At 42.0% G+C, this 21,703-nt stretch overlaps 1 protein-coding gene across 1 annotated transcript in view; it reads left to right on the plus strand.

The window, feature by feature from the left end:
- The window catches only part of SRFBP1 (serum response factor binding protein 1), a gene marked incomplete in the record, with an annotated part of 119,263 nt that overhangs the window by 78,375 nt on the left and 19,185 nt on the right, over nt 1-21,703 (plus strand). The window contains 1 exon segment of the mRNA XM_034774322.1: nt 10,337-10,408. Coding sequence (XP_034630213.1) covers nt 10,337-10,408 — 72 coding nt within the window.

A 21,703-nucleotide genomic window follows, 5' to 3' on the forward strand; every position in this document is an offset into this window, starting at 1 on the left:
ACTGGGGCATTAGCAGAGAATTTTGTATCCACTAAAACTATTGCTAGTGCATAGAAAATATATATGGATGGGAAAAGAACTCTTTTGAGTTTTGGAATTGGCTTTTCTAAGTATTTCTGTCAGGGAAACCAATATTTATGTTAAGACTTATCAATTTAAACTGAAAGTATGGTTTTACAAAACTTTAAGTTTGAATATAAACGTTAATATGAATAGAAGTGTTTCCTTGTATTAAATTTCAGTGCAGTGATGTTTTTTAAACTTTTAAACATTTTCTGAATTGTTGTGAACCCAACGGACATCATAGTAACCATAGAGTTAGAAAGAACCGCAAGGTCATCTAGTCTAACCCTCTGCCAAGATGCAGGATTTGTTGTGTCTAAAAAACCATCCAACACAGATGACTATCCAACCTTCTTTTGAAAAGCTTCCATGACATGATTTTAGAACACTAATGGAATGTTATTGATTTGTATTCTTAAGAATCAGAAAAAAATGAAACTGACAAGAAAATTGAAGTTAAACTAAGTGGTAAATTTTTTTCATAGTCTAGGCTGAATTAAATTCCAAATGTAAAGTATTCAGCTTTATTTGTCTAAAGATGTCTGCACTCTTTCTCCCCCCCCCCCCCCGCCCAACTCCTTGTCAGCAAGTCTCAAAGCCCAGGTCAACTGACTCAGGCTCACACTATGGAACTAAAAATAGCAGTGTAGATGTTCCCACTTAAGGTTGGAGCCAGGACTCTGAAACACACCCCTTTCCCAGGCTTCAGAGCCCCGGCTTCAACCTGTGTGGGAACATCTGGACTGTTGTTTTCAGCCTCATAGTCTGAGCACAAGTCAGTTGACCTGGGCTGTGACACCCGTTGTCACGGGTAAATTTGTTGATTGTTTTTGTACCCTTCATGACACTACAGTATATTGTTTTTTACTTTTTGTCTTAACAGTTCTTTGACTTAAAAAAAAAAAAAAAAAAAAAAAAAAAAAAAAAAACTTCCATCATTTGACCAGCCATAAGAATCACTACTACAAAACTAGTCTTAGAATTATAATTTTTATCATGTGTTTGATTGTGGTATATATTTTGTGTTTTTTAGCAAGCACAGAAAACCATAGAATTGTAGGAGTGGAAGGGACCATCTAGTCCAGCCCCCTGCACTGATGGTGGGACTAAGTATTATCTAGACCGGGGTGGCCAACCTGTGGCTCCAGAGCCACATGCAGCTCTTCAGAAGTTAATATGCGGCTCCTTGTATAGGCACCTACTCCAGGGATGGAGCTACAGGCACCAACTTTCCAATGTGCCGGGGGGGGGGGGTGCTCACTGCTCAACCCCTAGCTCTGCCACAGGCCATGCTCCCACTCCATCCTTTCCGAACCCCTCCCTTGAGCCTGCCATGCCCTTGCTCCACCTCCTCCCCTCCCCCAGAGCCTCCTGCATGCCACGAAACAGCTGATCAAGAGATGTGGGGAGGGAGGGGGAGGTGCTGATGTGGGGCTGATGACATATTACTATGTCCAACCTAAACTGCCCTTGCCACAATTTAAGCCCATTGCTTCTTGTCCTATTGTCAGAGGTTAAGGGGAACATTTTTTCTCCCTCCTCCTTGTAACAATCTTTTATGTACTTGAAAGCTGTTATCATGGACCTCAGTTTTCTTTTCCTCAAACTAAACAAATCCAATTTTTTCAGTCTTCTCTCAGAGGTCATGTTTGCTAGACCTTTAATCATTCTTGTTGCTCTTCTCTGGACTTTCTTCAATTTATCCACATCTGTCCTGAAATGTGGCATGCTGGCTGCCACACAAAATAAGAAGACACAGTCCCTTCCCCAAAATTGTTACTGTCTAAATAGGCAAGTAAAACAATAATGTGCAGGTAACATGTTGCGGTTGATGTTAGCTATACATCTTATCAGTTACATGATATTTTTATTTTAAACCATCCTCCCTTTTCCCAAAAGGCAGGTGCCTCAGCCTTTTGCATCTCCAGAAATATGACCATCTCTCAACCTGCCCACCTCAAAGCTAATTAGATATTACCCTTATTGTAGGCCTGACTTGACATGGGTGAGGCTTCATTTCTTAGGTGACTGGATTAGGGAAGTGAATGAATCAGCAGGCTAGGAACAGAATGTCTGTACTAGCTAAAATAAGGGGAAACACCCAGGAAACCATTTACAATGGACAAGAAAACAGTAGATAGGCCTGGAACGTAAGATAAAGTAAAGGATAAGTCGTTCATAGTGTGTGCTGTACAGGGATTGGTTTCTACAAAATGACCAAGCCAATCCCCAAATGTCTAGTGTGATGTATAGTAAATACAATGTAATGTTTAAATGTATATAAAGGCAGAGATTTGCTATGTAACTTAGGATGTTGATATGCCCTATGCCCACCCTCTACCCTTAATTCTGATCAATTCATTGTAGCTTTGCTGTATGCCAAATAAAAGAGCCTGAGTGACGAGACTAGAGTCAAACTAACAGAGGCATAGCGAGCGCCCGCCGTACCCTCCGACCGGAGGGGGCCCCGCAAGGAAGGGGGCCCCTAAAAGTGGCAAAAAAAAATGTAAGGTATAACTAGGAAAGTGACATTTATTGACGCTATTGCGCAATCCATGTCAGTTTTACTGACAAAACCGTGAAGTCATTATGATGCATCATAATGTATTGGCTACATCAATTGTCTGTCGGTCAGTTTCGAATTTTAGTTGGACCCATTCAAAGAATGTGTATTTGCGTTCATAATGGCGGTCGACAGATAAATGTTACTAATTTAGTTGTTTAATTTTTTATCGTTTGAAACGATTCATTTCCGACGCAGAAGCTTGCTTTGTGATGTCTAAGAGAACATATAAGAGCGGAGCTAGTAAACGAAAGGCAGCAAAAGATGCCAAGAAGGAACTTGAGAAAATTCCAAAGTTGTAAACGTATTTTGCGCTGCAATCCAACGTACAGGTACAGGCACATGAAACGGACAGTTCTAGCAGCGACGAATCATATCCAGAAGTGCTTCAAGTGAGGTCGAAGGTGAAGCCAGTTGTTCTACCAAACAAACTGTGACAGATATTCCAGCTGCTGCCGGGAAAGAAGTATCTGAATCTGAACCACTGACTGATGATCCAGGAGATTGGCCGTCTATAATATCGGACAGGCAAGTGTGTGACATTGTTGCACGTGGCCCACCGCAGCAGAATGAAAGTTACGAATTTCCATTTAACGAGGAAAGACAGAGGTTCACAAGTACTCATTTCTATCGAACCATGGCAAATGGCGAGAAAATAAGATGTTCATGGTTAATGTGCTCAGTTCAGAAAGATGCCATTTTTTGTTTTTGTTGTAAATTATTTGGCATTGGCGACATACCGCTACGTCGTGGAACATCTGCTTGGAAAGCACTGTCAAAAAGACTTCAGCAGCATGAAACAGGCAAAGGTCATCAAGACTGTATGGTGAAATGGTTTGACCTTTGGTCAGGCATAGTAAACCGTACATCTATTGACCAACTCGAATTGCAGGCTTTTCTGAAAGAAAGGTTTCTGGAGAAATGTTGTCAAATGCATGGTTGATGTTGTTATTTTCTTGTCCGAAAGAAACTTGGCATTTCGAGGAAGTAATGAAAAGCTCGGCGATCCTTCGAATGGCAACTTTTTGGGACTGTTTGAATTGCTTACAAAGTATGATACTGTCCTCAGCAAACTTTTGCAGAGGATTAAGAAGGCAGAGACACATGTTCAGTACCTCAGTCCACAGATCCAAAACGAGCTGATTCAACTTGTTGCCAGTAACATTCAAGAGGCCAACATAGCGCAGCTTAAAAAAGCAAAATATTCAGTTATTTTGGACTGTACTCCCGACGTGTCACATGAAGAACAGATGTCTGTGGTGTTACGCTTTGTTGAATGCAACGGTGAAGATGGTGTCAATATTCGTGAAGCATTTCTTGGTTTTCTTAATGTTCATGATACAACTGGCGAGGGCTTATTGGAAGCGTTTCTTGAAAAGGCAAACAACTTAGGAATAGACATTGCTGACATGAGAGGCCAAGCATATGATAACGGCGCAAATATGAGAGGAAAGAATAAAGGAGTTCAAGCCTGCATGCTAGAAATAAATGACCGTGCCTTGTATGTACCATGTGGAGCTCACACTTGGAATCTTGTGATCTCAGACGCGGCAAAGTCATCGAAATATGCCATTGACTTTTTCGGTCTGATTAACAGAATATACATTATCTTTTCTTCTTCACCTTCACGTTGGGATATACTTCAAGAACATATGCCAATATCTGTTAAAGGATTATCGGACACTCGTTGGGAGTCGAGAATTGATGCTGTGAAGCCATTGCGTTATCACCTTGAAGAATTGTGCACTGCTTTGTCATCTTTGTGAGAATATGCGCTCGAAAAGAAAGATGGCAATACAGCAACAGAAGCCGGTGTGCTTTTAGACCATGTTATTACGTGGCCTTTTGTTCTGACTGTGTACACGTGGTACGGTATACTATTTCACGTCAATAAAACCAGCAAATTAATTCAGTCACCAGATGTGTCAATTGACGTACTGCAGGCAGAAGTCAGTGCTACAAAGAAGTTTTTGGAAGATTATCGAAATACAGGATATATCTCTGTGGTCCCAAATGCACGTGAAATAGCAGAGCATATGGGTATTGAGCAGGTGTTTCCAGAAACCAGGGTGCGACGTAAGAGAATGTTTGTTTGATTACGGATGTGCTGATGATTCGAGTCGTCTTTCTGCCGAAGAAAAATTCAAATCGCAGTTCTTTCTTGTTCTCACTGATCAGGCCATATCTTCTGTTTCGTCACGATTTGATCAACTCGTGGAGTGGTACAAGTTGTTTGGATTTCTGTACAACACTAACAGCCTGAAGCAGTGTCACAGAGAAAATGAACTGGAGAATCACAGCAAAAATTTTGAAAGAAAAATGGGAGACATTGATGCCAACGAACTCGTAATGGAATTGAATCGTTTTATTTATGTCCTCGAGAAAGAGAGAGGACTTGTCATGGCAAACAATTTTTTAACGTACATGTACAAGAACAGCCTTCAGGAGATGTATCCGAATCTTTGCATTTGCATAGAATTCTTCTGACCACACCAGTTACTGTCGCTGGTGCTGAAAGGAGCTTCAGCAGAATGAAACTGATCAAGAATATCCTGCGCTCAACCATGACAGATGACAGGCTTTTTGCGCTTGCAGTTATCTCAATCGAAAACAAGATTGCCAGATCTCTGGACTATGACGCATTGATTAACGAATTTGCGGAGAACAATGCTCGAAAGAAGCGCTTTGCTTAAATACGGAATACATGTACACTGTAGGCCTATGTATACATAATATGAACCCTGTATATTGTATAAAATAAATACCGCATTCCAGTTTCTGCATTGTAAGGGGCCCCGCCCGGACATATGTTCGGAGGGGGCCACGTTCTTTGTTGCTACGGCCCTGCAAACTAAGTTCTTGGAGAACCAAGCGGAAGAAGTCTTAGGGGAACCCAAACACATTTTAGTACAATTAGCTTAAGATGGTGTTTGATAGTTTCTGCTGTTCCATACCGTCTGACCTCCCACAGAGAGTTAGGGAGTGGATGTTTGTGGGGATAGTGTGAAAGGTCTGCATGGACTCGTCTGACTCTAGTCTCTACTGGCCCCCACACAAATATGGGGTGAGTGGAGGCAGCCTTCTCCACTGGCTCCCTTGGAGTAAGGGCACTTTTGCTGCCCCTAATTTTTGTTGGCTTCTGCTGTCCTTTCCACCCACCCTCTCAGTATATGAAAGGAGGGGGAAGAATGCTCCTTCCTCTGGAATTTATGCTGTTCTTTCCCATGCCCCTATGATAGCTCATTTTATACTGATTTTATTTGCAATTTTTGATAGTTTTACCATAGTCATAAGGATTATACCATTATGAGCACTATGAACACCACGCGCATTGTCCTGGAGTATATGCAGAGCCAGAACACGCCAAAGCAAAATGAGGCGAGGAGGCGATTGCAGCGCGGCGACAAGAGTGATGAGGAAATTGACATGGACATAGACCTCTCACAAAGTACAGGCCCCAGCAATGTGCAAATCATGGTGTTACTTGGGCAGGTTCATGCCGTGGAACGCCGATTCTGGGCCCGGGAAACAAGCACAGACTGGTGGGACCGCATCCTGTTGCAGGTGTGGGATGATTCCCAGTGGCTGCGAAACTTTTGCATGCGTAAGGGCACTTTCATGGAACTTTGTGACTTGCTTTCCCCTGCCCTGAAGCGCCAGAATACCAGGATGAGAGCAGCCCTCACAGTGGAGAAGCGAGTGGTGATAGCCCAGTGGAAGCTTGCAACGGCAGACAGCTACCGGTCAGTCGAGAATCAATTTGGAGTGGGCAAATCTACTGTGGGGGCTGCTGTGATCCAAGTAGCCAACGCAATCAAAGAGCTGCTGATATCAAGGGTAGTGACTCTGGGAAACGTGCAGGTCGTAGTGGATGGCTTTGCTGCAATGGGATTCCCAAACTGTGGTGAGGCGATAGACGGAACCCATATCCCTATTTTGTCACCGGAGCACCAAGTCACCGAGTACATAAACCGCAAGGGGTACTTTTCAATGCTGCTGCAAGCCCTGGTGGATCACAAGGGACGTTTCACTAACATCAACATGGGATGGCCGGGAAAGGTACATGATGCTTGCGTCTTCAGGAACTCTGGTCTGTTTCAAAAGCTGGAGGAAGGGACTTTCTTCCCGGACCAGAAAATAACTGTTGGGGATGTTGAAATGCCTATCGTTATCCTTGGGGACTCAGCCTACCCCTTAATGCCATGGCTCATGAAGCCGTACACAGGCAGCCTGGACAGTAGTCAGGACCTGTTCAACTATAAGCTGAGCAAGTGCTGAATGGTGGTGGAATGTGCATTTGGACGTTTAAAAGTGCGCTGGCACAGTTTACTGACTCGGATAGACCTCAGCGAAGCCAATATTCCAATTGTTATTGCTGCTTGCTGTGCGCGCCACAATATCTGAGAGGGTAAAGGGGAGACATTTATGGCGGGGTGGGAGGTTGAGGCAAATCGCCTGTCCACTGATTACACGTAGCCAGACACCAGGGCAGTTAGAAGAGTAGAGCGGGGCACGGTGCGTATCAGAGAAGCTTTGAAAACGAGTTTTGTGACTACGCTGTGAAACTTCTGTTTGTTTCTCCTTGATGAACCTCCCCCCCCCCCCCCCCCGGTTCACTCTACTTCCCTGTAAACTAACCACCCTCCCCTCCCCACTTCGAGCACCGCTTGCAGAGGCAATAAAGTCATTGTTACTTCACATTCATGCATTCTTTATTAATTCATCACACAACTAGGGGGATAACTGCCAAGGTAGCCCGGGAGGGGTGGGGGAGGAGGGAAGGAAAAGGACACACTGCAGTTTAAAACTTTAAAACTTTAACCCTTATTGAAGGCCAGCCTTCTGATGCTCGGGCAATCATTTGGGGTGGAGTGTCTGGGTGGCCGGAGGCCCCCCGCACCGCGTTCTTGGGCGTCTGGGTGAGGAGGCTATGGAACGTTTGGAGGAGGACTGTTGGTTACACAGGGGCTGTAGCGGCGGTCTCTGCTCTTGCTGCCTTTCCTGCAGCTCAACCGTATGCTGGAGCATATCAGTTTGATGCTCCAGCAGCCGGAGCATCGATTCTTGCCTTCTGTCAGCAAGCTGACGCCACCTATCCTCTTCAGCCCGCCACTTGCTCTCTTCAGCCGCGATTCAGCCTGCAACCTCTCCTCTCGTTCATATTGTGCTTTTTTGCACTCTGACATTGACTGCCTCCACGCATTCTGCTGTGCTCTGTCAGCGTGGGAGGACATCTGGAGCTCCGAGAACATATCATCCCGAGTCCGCCGTTTTCTCCTAATCTTCACTAGCCTCTGTGAAGGAGAAACATTTGCAGCTGGTGGAGAAGGGAGAGGTGGTTAAAAAAGACACATTTTAGAGAACAATGGTACACTCTTTCACGTTAAATTTTGCTGTTCACATTACACAGCACATGTGCTTTCGTTACAAGGTCGCATTTTTCCTCTTATATTGAGGGCCTGCCAGTTTGGTGTGAGAGATCACTCACGCAGTGCCAGGCAATAGATTTCGGCTTGCAGGCAGTCATGGTAAGCCACAGTCTTTTGGCTTTTTTAACATGTGGGAATAGTTTTACACAGTAGCACCCTCATTTTCCATACCAAGCACCCGTTAGGTTGGCCATTTAAAATGGGTTTGCAATGTAAAAGGAGGGGCTGCAGTTTCCGGGTTAACATGCAGCACAAACCCAACTACCCCCCCCTTCTCTGGGATGATCACTTCACCCCTCCCCCCTACCGCGTGGCTAACAGCGGGGAACATTTCTGTTCAACCGAGCAGGAACGGGCACCTCTGAATGTCCCCTTAATAAAATCACCCCATTTCAACCAGGTGACCGTGAATGATATCACTCTCCTGAGGATAACAAAGGGAGATAAGGAATGGATGTTGTCTGCATGCCAGCAAACACCAGGACCATACGCTGCCATGCTTTGTTATGCAATGATTCCAGACTACGTGCTACTGGCCTGGCGTGGTAAAGTGTCCTACCATGGCGGATGGGATAAGGCAGCCCTCCCCAGAAACCTTTTGCCAAGGCTTTAGGAGTACATGAAGGAGAGCTTTCTGGAGATGTCCCTGGAGGATTTCCGCTCCATCGCCATACACGTTAACAGACTTTTCCAGTAGCTGTACTGGCCATGATTGCCAGGGCAAATTAATCATTAAACCCACTTGCTTTTAAACCATGTGTAATATTTACAAAGGTACACTCACCAGAGGTCCCTTGTGTACCCTCAGGGTCTGGGAGCATGCCTTGGGGTTGTTTGGGGGTTACTGGTTCCAGGTCCAGGGTGATAAACATATCCTGGCTGTTGGGGAAACCTTGCTGTGAGCTATCTTCATTGTCTTCATCATCATCTTCCTCGTACCCCGAACCCGCTTCCCTGTTGTGTGATTCTCCGTTGATGGAGTCAAAGCACACGTTTGGAGTAGTGGTGACTGCACCCCCTAGCATGGCATGCAGCTCCGCGTAGAAGCAGCATGTTTGTGGCTCTGCCCCGGACCTTCCATTTGCCTCTCTGGCTTGGTGGTAGGCTTGCCTTAGCTCCTTAATTTTCACGCGGCACTGCTGTGCATCCCTGTTATGGCCGCTGTCCTTCATGGCCTTTGAGACTTTTTCTAATATTTTGCCATTTCGTTTACTGCTACGGAGTTCAGCTAGCACTGATTCATCTCCCCATATGGCGAGCAGATCCCATACCTCCCGTTCGGTCCATGCTGGAGCTCTTTTGCGATCCTGGGACTCCATCATGGTTACCTGTGCTGATGAGCTCTGTGTGGTCACCTGCGCTCTCCACGCTGGGCGAACAGGAAATGAAATTCAAAAGTTCGCGGGGCTTTTCCTGTCTACCTGGTCAGTGCATCTGAGTTGAGAGTGCTGTCCAGAGCGGTCACAATGAAGCACTGTGGGATAGCTCCCGGAGGCCAATAACGTCGAATTCCATCCACACTACCCCAAATCCGACCCACAAAGGCCGATTTTAGCGCTAATCCCCTCGTCGGAGATGGAGTAAAGAAACCGTTTTTAAGTTGAAAGAAAGGGCTTCGTCGTGTGTCCAGGCTTAATTCGATTTAACGCTGCTAAATTCGACCTAAACTCGTAGTGTAGACCAGGCCTAAGTTTAAAATTTGCTTCTTTAAAGACGCCTGCTGTATATGATTCTCCCTTCTGGCGTGAGAATCCTGCATAGATGATAGCTTCAGAGAAGTGGAATTACAGGTAAGTAATTTTCCCTTTCAACCTCAGTTACAGGGCTGTAATCAAATCTATATATTTATGCTGGAAAGATTTCAGAGACTCTGGTAAATGGGCATTTCTAAACCTCCCATGGTCTATTTTAAGTGACAAATTTAGGCAGCTGAGTTTCTAAAAATAAGATCTGATCCTGAAGACTGTACTCACTCAAAACTCCCACTGGCTTTAGTATAACCAGGTACTGTTGTGATGGCTATGATATAAATAGATTAGAAAGAATCTGGTTTTAAATATGTAAGGCAACATTTTGCAAGTAAATTCAGTATAATTTTACCTGTAAGTGTACATAAATACTGGTGTCTATGCCATCTTTAAAGAACTGATCCTATTCTCCTTTAAATTAGTAGGAGTAGTCAAAGTTTACTAAACCTTTCTCAGATTTACCTTCTTCATGAACATTATTATAAAGTACTGTTATTACACGTCTAAGAAGAGTAAACATTTTTCTTCCACAGGAAATAAAACCGGATCAAGTAACCAAACTTGCTCTTGGAGGAGAGATTAATTTTGAGCAAGTCTGCAAAAAGGTACGACTTTTTTATCTTAGAATGATCATTAGGACACATGCAAGTGTGGGTATATGTATGCATCTGCATATTGTGTGTATGTATATTGATTTTTTTTTAATTAAAAGAATATACCGATCCACTAGGGCATGTGTGTATGTATTTTAAAAAGCAATTTAGCAGGAATGGCTTGTTATTAGGGCTGGTAAGGCTAATACCCATCAATAGTAGGCAACCACATCATTGGCCTATATAACATCTATATCAGGGTGTCATGGCCTTCCTAATATATGTGTGACCCACATGACCTACACGTGGACAATGTATGTTTTCATTTTTTTTATAAAGTAAATTTCCAACTACTTTGGCTGCAGAGAGAAATGTCCAAATGTGAACACAGTATAACTGATGTCATGGTGTCTGCAGACAACCTGAAATAATGACTGAGTGGTGAACTCCCTGTCCCCTATTAATCTCATTGGTGTATCACCTCGGTAGCCTGATAATTAATTGTCAACATTAACTATTCCATTGTTGATGTTTTTAGCAAATCAAAAGTACATGAGGGTAATAATAGGTTGTTCTGTTGGGAAGGAAATTCAGAGGGTGGATGCACGGACAAGATAATGGGAGAAAAATGGAGAAGGAAGAGTAACAAAAGGCAGGAATAAGAGAATCCTAAAGGGGAGCATATTTTCCTGCTGAGTGATACTGAATGGTACAAGAAGGCATTGAATCAATAATAAATACACCTCTACCCCAATATAACGCTGTCCTCGAGAGCCAAAAAATCTTACCGTGTTCTAGGTGAAACTGCGTTGTATCGAACTTGCTTTATTCCGCAGGAGCACGCAGCCCTGCCCTCCCGGAGCACTGCTTTACCACATTATATCTGAATTGGTGTTATATCAGGGTAGAGGCGTAGGTAAAATTTTGTTATATATATTTATTTTTATGAAGTTTTATATTGCATGTTCTTCTTTTGATCTCTGACATCAGTGGACTCTCCACTGAGGATCGTGTGGAGTATGAAGTCTGGAATTTATATCTGAGGCTAACATGGAATTCAGCCATCTATGAATGGGCTTGACATCCCTGGGCTACTGTACTGCATGCAGGGTGTAGAGGAGTCTGAAGCAGCTGAAGTTTCTCAAGCCCCAGAAGCAGTGGGGGGCAAAGGGGACAATTCCCAGGGGCCTGGGTGATTTAAAAAGGCCTGGGGCCCGCTGCCGGCAGCGCAGCAGAGCTAAGGTAGGCTTCCTGCCCGCCCTCACTCTGCGCTGCTCCCGGAAGTGGCTGGAACGGCCCTATGGCCCCTGGGGGAAAGAGGGGGGGTCTCCACGCTGCCCCGCCCCAGCACTGACTCCACAGCTCCCATTGGCAGGGAACTGTGGCCAATGGGAGATGCGGGGGTGGTGCCTGCGGCCAGCGGCGCGCGGAGACCCGCTTGTCCCCCACCTCGGAGCTGTTGCCAGAGGGGTGTGCCAGTCTCTTTCTGGAGCCGCCCAGGGTAAGTGCCGAACCCCTGCCCCAGCCTAGAGCCCACACCCAAACTCCTTCCCAGAGCCCACACTCCCTCCCGCACCCCAACTCCCTGCCCCAGCCTGGTGAAAGTGAGTGATGGTAGAGGAGAGCGAGCAACAGAGGGTAGGGGGACAGAGTGAGCAGCGGGTGGGGCCTCAGAGAAGGGGTGAGACCAGGGGTGTGGCCTCAGGGAAGGGATGGAACAGGGGTGGTGCAAGGGTCTTTGGGTTTGTGCAGTTAGACAGTTGGCAACCTTACTGGACGGGCATATGGAAGCTCTGGTCATGCTGGAAAAATGTGCACAGCAGTACAGCCCAAACATCAGGCAGACCTCATCTGCACAGGCATGGCTTGTGCATGCGTGGGGGCCCATTGACTGTTCTGCCCTGGGTCCCAGTTTTGCTGTCGGTGGGCCTGCCCAGGAGTCTGTGCAGCACATGCAGAGGGGATTCCAAACTTCCACGGGGAAAAATCAGATTAATCTTCAATTCAAAGAGCAGAATAGCAGCATCCTCCGTAGGAGGGACTGAGCAGGTCTAGAGCGGCACTCCAGTAGGCATTCCTCTCTGTTGTCTTCTCTACCATTCCTTCATGCTAGGGCTGGAAAAGAGGGTAAATGAAAGATTGGGAGATTGCTGGTAGGGAGTGGGTTGGAAGTACCTGTGATGGGTATGGAGTTTCCGGGCATGGAGTTTCCAGGCAGTAGGAGAGCTGGAGGAAGGTTGGTTGCTCGTATGAAGGGAATATGAAACTAAGATAGGAGTGTTCTCTGGTGTGCAGGGTCTCTGGAGATGGGAAGGGAGCTAAAACAGGGAGAGTTCGCATCTTGGAAAAATTCTTGAGTTGAAACAGTGAAGCATTTTGATGCCAATTTCTGAGGCTTAATAGCATTGTCAAGAGTCCAACAGCAACCAGTTTCTCGTTCTGTGATGAAATTCTTGAAAAATACGAAAGCCCAGAAATGAAGCAGCTGGCATTAGCTTGGAGCAATTCACTGTCATGGTTAGGATTTTATTACCCAAAAAGAATGGGGAAGTAAAGCTTTTAATCTGACCAGTCAGATCTTCTCTCTTGTCTATTCCTTATTTTTCTCCAATTATGAACCTGAAGCAATCAAGCAAGGAAAGTTTTATGTGCCATGAAATTCCAGGGGCTTTAACTATAGCTATTTTCCCCAATGACATGGCTGAATTGCGTGTTTTTGTATTTACATAAAGTAAGCTTTCTTTTTATCATTTAAAACAGACATGTTTATGAAGCTACCTATTTAAAATTATTCTAGGGATTTTTATCATAAGCCTCATCTGCTATTACGCTGCTGTGTTCTGTTTTGCAACTACTACATGAAAGTCTTTATTTTAAACTTGCTCCTTTATAATGAATGCAGTTTCTTTGCTCACAAGAAAAAGTAAACTGGGGTTCACCATTATGTTTTATTAGAATTAAACTCTGCAGTTCCTTCTCTATACTATTTTCCCCTTATTTTTTAGGTTTTCCTTTATTTGTGTTTTTCTTCCTCTTTATTAGGGATTAAATGTTCTATAGGTCAGCTAAAGCACATAATGTATTGTTTACCTTTTCATTAACTTGAATATCAAAATATCTGAAACAAAACATCCCGTAGCTGTTTTCCTTTTCAGAATAGTTTTTGTTTCCATAAAAAGCAATTTTTTTTTTTTAATTCATAGTGGAATGATGAATATTAGTTTTGCATAGTAATTTGTTGCTAATTCCTTCAACCTACTGAGATTTCATGATCTAATACTAGCTTTTTTTTGACAGGCATAAATTTCTGTTTGGAAACAGTTTCTGTATATTTCAAGTATTGACAGAAAAAGAAATTGTATACCATAGGTGTATAGCAAGTCAAAAATATTATAGTTCTATGATTTAGCTGTTTTGAGATTAGTCAACATATTTTTATACCGGGTAGTCACTACTATGGCAGATAAGAATATTTGATTTACAGTAGATAAAAATTATTATTTATCTGTATTGTGATAGCACCTAGAGTATCTGAGCCCCTTGTGCTAGACCCTGTACAAACCCAGAGCAAAGAGACTGACCCTGCAGAGCTTACATTATATTAATATTGTAAGAACAGCCAGTGGATACTTCATGTTTGTGGGTAAATCTACACTGAAAAATTTCGTACCCGTTTTTTCAGTAGTGGTGCAGCTGCAGCAGTGCTACCAACAGAATAACCTCTAGTATAGACCACAGGTTAGGTGACAGTGATGAAAATGTCTCCATGAGGCTAGAGTAGTAGAACTTATACTTTTGGTTGCTCTCATGCAGCTGTGCCAGTACTAAAAAATGGGACATAAATTTTCTAGCATTGACTTTGTCTTTTAGGTGCTGATTATGTGCTGCCAAAAACTTATATCTGTCAGAGAGATTTCAGGCACACATCAGTGTTTTGAATGTATACTGCCTTTAAAGAAGAATGTTTAAGTTTAAAAAAACCTTCAGTGGCCAGGTTGCATTTTGCAAACAAAGCACGTAAACTAACTTTACTAATGATGCCTTAACAAAATCAACTTCATGTTTCCTTATCAAACCATAACAAACAGTTCTGTTTTATCAGTGACTATAAAAACTAGAATACCTCAGTCTTAATCAAATCATTCTTATGCTGCTTTATGGTCTTCCTTACTGTCCTATATTGTACACACACAGCATTTTACAAATTCATGATGAAAAAGAGTGTCTTCTGAAGGCAGTTGTTTCGCAATCCTCATTAAGGATGGTAGCGGCAGCAGGCATCTCCAAGGCAGGGCGAATCTGAATGTCTTTTAAGAAGCACAACATTAACTGCATTTCCTAGTTTTCTGAAATTTGAGGGGGTTTGCTTTTTTTTAACCTTCCTAAATACATGTCTGTATCCGTAACTTCATTTTAACAAAGTATTTTGTGATGGAAAATGTATATAACAAAAACAATGCTCTTTCTGTCAGAGTGTATTTCTCTGTGTGGGTGAGAGATGTGTAAGAAAAGTCACAAAGGGCCTGATCCAAAGCCTGTTGAAGACCGTGGAAGTCTTTCCATTGACTTCAAAGGGCTTTAGAACAGGCACAGAATCACTGCAGTTTTCATTTTGTTCCCAAATAAAGTCGGTTCACTACAGAAAACATTCCTGCAATGATAGATTCCTATTAGTGATATAAAACTTCTGGTTTTATTGTTAGTGCCTTTTAATAGCAGCATAACCAGATAATTACTTGTGGATTTTTAACGTTCTTTGCTTATGAAAAAGTTCTGTTCACAGTCCATAAACCATAGAAAAATAACGACTGTATGCAGTCCTCTCTCTCTATTGGTTTAATATTATTAATGTGCTGTTCAATCTATTTAGTCTTTTGTATTTTGTATAATATGCTTGTCATTGATGTCTTGCACTTAAGTGTTTCTGTGTTCAATTATAGGCAGAGCATTCTCACCCCAAATTTGCCATTTAAAAATAATCTGGCTCAGTCATTGCAATTTTGTCAATAAATATATAGTGGTAGTTTGGCAAAAGGAATTTTGCTGTTATTCCAATTCCAAGAAATTTGAAACAAAAAGCAGCTGCTGTTTTTGTGGGACCCGTCAAAAATTTGTATTCTGCTTTTTATGCTTTATGTATTCTGCTTTTCAATTGTGGCCTCATATGTAAATGTAAAACTCTAGATGAAGTAATGGAAATTCTACAAGGACATCCAGTGCAGAATTTGATTCAAAATATGTTTCTGAAATGAAGCTCAACCTTTAATACTCATCCTCCTGTGCTTTAATAGTGTGTGTATATTTGTAACAGCTACTAGAAATTCTGTCACCAACATATTTAATGTAGCAGGGAGTATTTCCAGTTATTCAAATTTCCCCAGAAGCAGTAGTGATTATTCTATTTCTTTTTGCTCCAAAGATGAATATGCTGCCTTCTGCATCGATCCCCTTTCTTTACCATCTTGGGATATATAAAGCCGTGTCCCGGCTCTCAGCTCGCTGCCCTTTATGGCAGCATATTTATGCTGAAAGTACTGAAAGGGAAATAATACTTTCATGGAAGTGCTTTTCTTTCCCTATTATATCAGATGTGTTATACAGGGTGCAATAAGGAACTGTCAGGATCCCTTTAATGGAAATCTATTCAGTGATAATGTGTGCCTCAGCTTTACATTATATCTATATACTCAAAATCCTTGTGGAACAATGTGCATTACTTCACTAAATAAAATGGTTTCTTTTAGTACAGACCCAAAATAACTGAAGATATACAGGAATCACCATGATAGGGTTGGGGTTTTTGTTCGTTTATTAAAATCTGCTTGAAATGGAAGTGACTCTGGGCCTATGAAACCACAGTTCCCTGAGAATTTTCCATGGCAAACGTGAAATGTTAACTTCAAACAAGGATGGCTGTGGCTTTCAGAAGACTATTGAAGATGTGAAAAATGTTGCACTAAGGTGTAAAAACTGTCTGTCTGTGACCAACTCATCGTGACCAACTCATTGCCTTCAAAACTGGATAATTTAAACTGAACTGAGAGATACTTAATGCCTATCTACACAATTATTTTTACTGCTTTAACTATATCCATTTAGAAACTGATCGTTAAAGTGGTACAATCATTTGGGAGCTGTATTGGTATAAAGATGCTTTATATCAGTAGAGTTTATTCCCCATAATTTACAGGAATAAGCTATATAGATAGTATGCACAAAAACTATATTAAAAGAACATCAAGGTTGGTGTAAAATCAAGCCATCAAACGTTAGGAAATGCCAGAAGTAAGGTTGTCCTTGTTTGGCCCACTTATGCATGTGCATTATGGTAGTCTTTAATTACATACTTTTTTTTTCCCACATGACTGATTAATCCCCAGAGTAGGTCCACCCTGTTCACTGAATGAGGAAGGAGTCCATTGGAAAAAAATGAGATCGTGTAATTTGGCCCCCTATGCATATGTATGCATAGGGGGCCAAATTAAGGTTCCACCGTCAATTGAGGAGGATTGATTTTAAATCAAAGCTTTTTAAAGCAATGAGGAGGAAATCTTGATTTAAATAATTTATTTTAATCATGTTTTTCGTTTATACTTTTTAGTTATTTTTTGGAAAGAGAGGTTGATTTTCTTCAGTACATACCCCTTAAAACATGTTAATTTGCAACTAAATATAGCCTTTACACTAAATCTGATGCTTCTTTTTGCTAACCAGGCAGCTACAGTATATCTATATACATTTATTTGAACTATTCAATAGGTTAACCTCCATTTATTCATATTCTTAATTTTTACATTTTTATAGTTCGAAAATGGTCAGTGATGCAGTTCTTATTTAGTAGATGTTTAATTTTTTTACTTGTTATTTGTGTCAAGCTGTATTTAGATGGAAAATCAATTTTAAAAGCCCCAAAACAGCATTTTATTTTTTTATTGAATAAAACTACCTTAAATGTGTGAGATACATATGGGGAGGAAATCAAAACTTTTATCAAAACATTTTTTGCATTTAACATGTCCTTTAAGATTTTAGAACTAGTAGATCTCATGCTCTCAAATCTAGTTTTTAATTAATAAGTTGGAAGAAGATAACAAATTCCATTATTTTTCACCTTCCAATTGTTTTCTTAACTTTGAATGAACTGGTCATTGAACTGAACTAGTTGAGTAAACAAAAATGAGAGAACTATTCTCTCTACACCTCCAGGAGAGGATGCTGCTGTCAAAATCTGGTTTAGCCCCAGCAAACTCTGGTTCCAGCAAACTCCATCTGCTTAGCAAATGACTTCAATCAATTCAGTGGGGGATTTCCACTAGACTTTATTTAAAATTTGGCAGCAAAAATGTACTGCTTAAATATTTTTTTGTATTTAATTTAAACTATTTTAGTAGATTATAGTTTTTACATAGATTGTCGATTTAATATTTAATTTTAAATAGGTTTATGTTTTAAAAATCCATATTTGCTTTAAATTTGTAAAAGTCTGTTTTTTTTGTTTGTTTTTTTTTTTTTTTTTTAAATAACCAATTTTTATTCACCATTCAGGAAACTTTTTTCTGTCATTTCCTAACTTGAGGGCTTGGCATTGTAACCTTCATCCTTTAATTTATTTTTGTGTGTAATTCCGTATTTTTAAAATATTAAACTGAAAAAGCAGAAAATCCATAATTTGGCATCATATTTGGCATAATTTGGCAGTGCTCATGACCCATGAGTCATCCGCAGTTTTGGAACTTTTAGATCTACGCAGACCTTTGCCACTTGAGCTAACAAAGTAACCAATAATAGTCATGTACCAACACTAGAGAAGCATCAGTGGGTTTCACAGATATTTGCTGGCAGCAGAGGAATTGAGATTAATGAATCTTGGATTCCATTCCTGGTTTTGGAGGGATTTGTGGTCTAGTAGGCACAGACACTTCTCTGCCCCCAAGCTTGATCCTTTCTGCCCCATCCCTTCAAACCTATCCCTGCCCTTCCCCTCTCCCCCACGCCTTGCCCCCAGTCCCAGCCTCCACTCCCCAGGCTTCTAGTCCTAATTCCAGTCTCTTTGCCCAGCAAGTGCTAGTCTCTCATTTCCAGACTCTATCTTTCCAGTTCCCGATGTAATCTGTCTTTTTCTCCAATCCTGGCTTCCAGATTCCATTCCACTCCCCACCCCCTCACAATTCTCAAGCTCAGTCCCAATCTTTTTGCCCAGCCAGTGGAAGTTCTCACACTGCACCCTGGGTCCTCTCAAATCGCCTCCCCCTACTTCACTAATTCTCGGTCCCAGTCTCTTTGCCCAACGTGCCCCAGCTCCTCATCCAATCTTAATCTACCCGCTCTCCCCACCTACTGGCTCCCAGTTCACCAACCCTCCACTCCCTTCCCCTCCAAAAAAGAAAAACCCTTACAGACCCGGTCTCCTTGCCCAAGATATAGTTAACAGAAAATTGCAATAAACACTTACGTTCCTATGTTTCCCAGAGAAATACACAGAAATGATGGGTAAAGGGCAGTTACGCATTGTACTATGTTTCCTCCTTGTTTCTCCGTGCTAAATTCTTTTGTTTCCTCTGTGATGGGAAAATGTCATGGACAGTTCTGGAAAAGGATAGAGGAAATCCTGCACTTGCATGTTTAGAGGCTGGGAGCTGATTTCATCCCTGTACGGCAGGGCTGGGTCTCAGATTTGTATATGTGATGTACTCATAAGGGAATGTAATTGTTTTTTTAAGTTGACCCACAAAGAGGGGAAAATAAGTTTGGGCCTTTGGGGGTGGGGAAGGAGCCTTACAAGCCACCCCTGTAGATAACAAAAAGGTGCACAAAAAAAAAAAAATCTGCGTGTTTTTACATGGGAACTTCATTTTTTGTCAGTTCTGCTTTTCCACCCCTCCCCTCCAAAAAAAAAAAAAAAAAATACAGACAGCTGGAGGGTTGTAGAGTTATGATGTCACAGATATCAAGTAAATTAAATCCCTCTTAGGAGGGAAGTGGGTTTTGTTTAGTTTTATTGAAAACTTTTTTTTGTTAAGACCTGTTTAATGCAAATGTTCTGTAAACAAAGAAAATGAGTAATCTGTCAAAGATTCATCTCCCTTACATTTACGAATGGAGAATTCTCACTATACATGTCTTCATTTGAATTTGACTGAGTCATACTACAGTAATTACTGTGGTGGCTGTAAATTGACCTAACCTATGTCAATTTAAGATGTAGTGTAGACATGCTCTAAGCTATGCAAGTGTGGAGACACCCTTGTATTGTGCAGCAGTGTGACTGTTTCCTTTAAAAATAGCAGGGATTAGGGGTCAGTCTATTCTTGTCCCCAGGTGTATCTGTTTAAGGTTCCTGGGACTTTTTGGAGTGGACAAAGGCCTAGGGAAGAGCAGAGGTAGGTATTAGGATAGAGGAAGATAGTGCTGGGGGTTGAGGGATTTGTGGGAGAGAATCCCAGGTCACTGTTTCTTTGAGGGCCTGGAACCAAAGAGATTGTAGGGCAGGGTGGGGCAAGGCTCCCTGCCAACTGGGACAAGCCCTGGGAAGGTTGGAAGCATCTATGCTGCCTCCTCCTTCATAACAGGAGAGAGATCAGCAGTGGAAGGACTGCTGCCCTTTTCCAGCCTGCGGGGGAAAGGACTGAGCTACGAAGCGGGACAGCTGGGAGAAGCTGGTTTAAGGCTGCAGCAGGCCTGAATATTAGCACAGCCCTAGAACGATGGCTGTGGGGCTCCTGTGCCTAGAATAGGAAACCTGCTGTTATCCAGGAGGAGGGCAGGCACAATTCCTGAATGAAGGAGGAGAACAGTTGGTCCTGAAGGGGCTACAACAGTCTATATTTGGGAAAGTCTAAATAAGACCCCACAAGGGGGCATATTATTATAAGTATTTTGGCCTGAATATAAATTATTATGAAGAACTAAGATGGAACTCAGGACATGGTGTCCGTAGGGCCACCTCAAACCATGAGGGGGTGCTCTGGGACTGCACCCATCCACATAACTGCATTTACACTAGAGGGCTGTGACAATTTAACTATTTTGGTTTAAAAAAAAAAAAAAAACTGCCTGTAGACCAAGTCTAAGGAATAATACCTCAGTAGCCAGAAGACACCTAAAAGATCTTCTCCCAGTATGATACAGAATCACTGATGTACCAAATGCTGAAATACCTCCAGTAGGATTTTTGAGTGCAGGGTTTAAATTCATCTCCAAGTCTTCTATGGTATGTATGGAAACCTTGATTTTGCTTGAGCAGTTGTGACACGTGTTAATCATTACTAAATGCATATATTGCCTATTGAACATAATGCTGGAAAATCTGCTTTTCAGTGCCAAGAAGTTGTTAATCTACATGTTTATCTCAAATGCTTTATAGTTTTTCAGTGAACTGAATTTCCATTTCCATGGTACGTCTTTCAGAAAAATGGCTAAACACATACGATGAAAATCTGTTTTCAATTGTGGGCAGACTTTTTATGAGTGTAGTATGCCAAGAAATCTTTTTGTTTTCAATAGCACATCCAACTTTTAAAATGACACACTTATTGTAACAGTACCAGATACCCACTAGGTCATTTATCCCTGTGTGTCCTCACTAGCCCTCACCACCTTTGTAGCATGGCCCTAGAGATTAACATACCGCTTTCCCCTTGAGTCTAACTGCAGAAGCACTGATGTTTTTTTCACCATGTCACAAGTCTGTGTGGGTATCCCTGATGAGTTATCTTTTGGGGTTTGTGTTTGAGCTTTGGAGCCACATAATTGCCTAATAATACTTTGAAGGTTAAATCCCCAGGAGTCTGTGTTCATCATTCCATCAGCAACCTAAATTTGTAATAAGACTTTAGCTATGAGGATTTTAATTCCAGAACTTTTCAACTAATGGTTTGATCAAGCAGCCACTTTTCTTGGGCCATCACATAGTTTCATTAGTATAGAGATAAACCCTGTACGCCACCATCCTCAGAACTGTCCTTATTTATTTCTACCATCTACTTCCACTGAGAGAGTATGGTCAGTGGTAAACTGCAGAGAACTCAAGATGCATTTGAGTTATTGCTAACTTGTAGAAGTTTTTTCAGAATTCTGTCTTCAAATTGGCTTACAACACGTAAGTTAAGGGGCATAGTTTGTTCTACCCTCAGCATGTGTTCTCTTTCACATTACCACCCATTTTTAATGGAGAACAGTGAGAACAATACTAGTTTGACTTTTCTTTTGGAGCTTGTTGAGGTTGGCCAGTTCCCATCATGTTTAGACATCCAACTCCCTGTTGGAAGCAACTTCCTGCTCTAGTTCTCTCTAACCTGGCTTTTCTCC

Source organism: Trachemys scripta, chromosome 6 (assembly GCF_013100865.1).
Source record: "Trachemys scripta elegans isolate TJP31775 chromosome 6, CAS_Tse_1.0, whole genome shotgun sequence".
Lineage (NCBI taxonomy): Eukaryota > Metazoa > Chordata > Testudines > Emydidae > Trachemys > Trachemys scripta.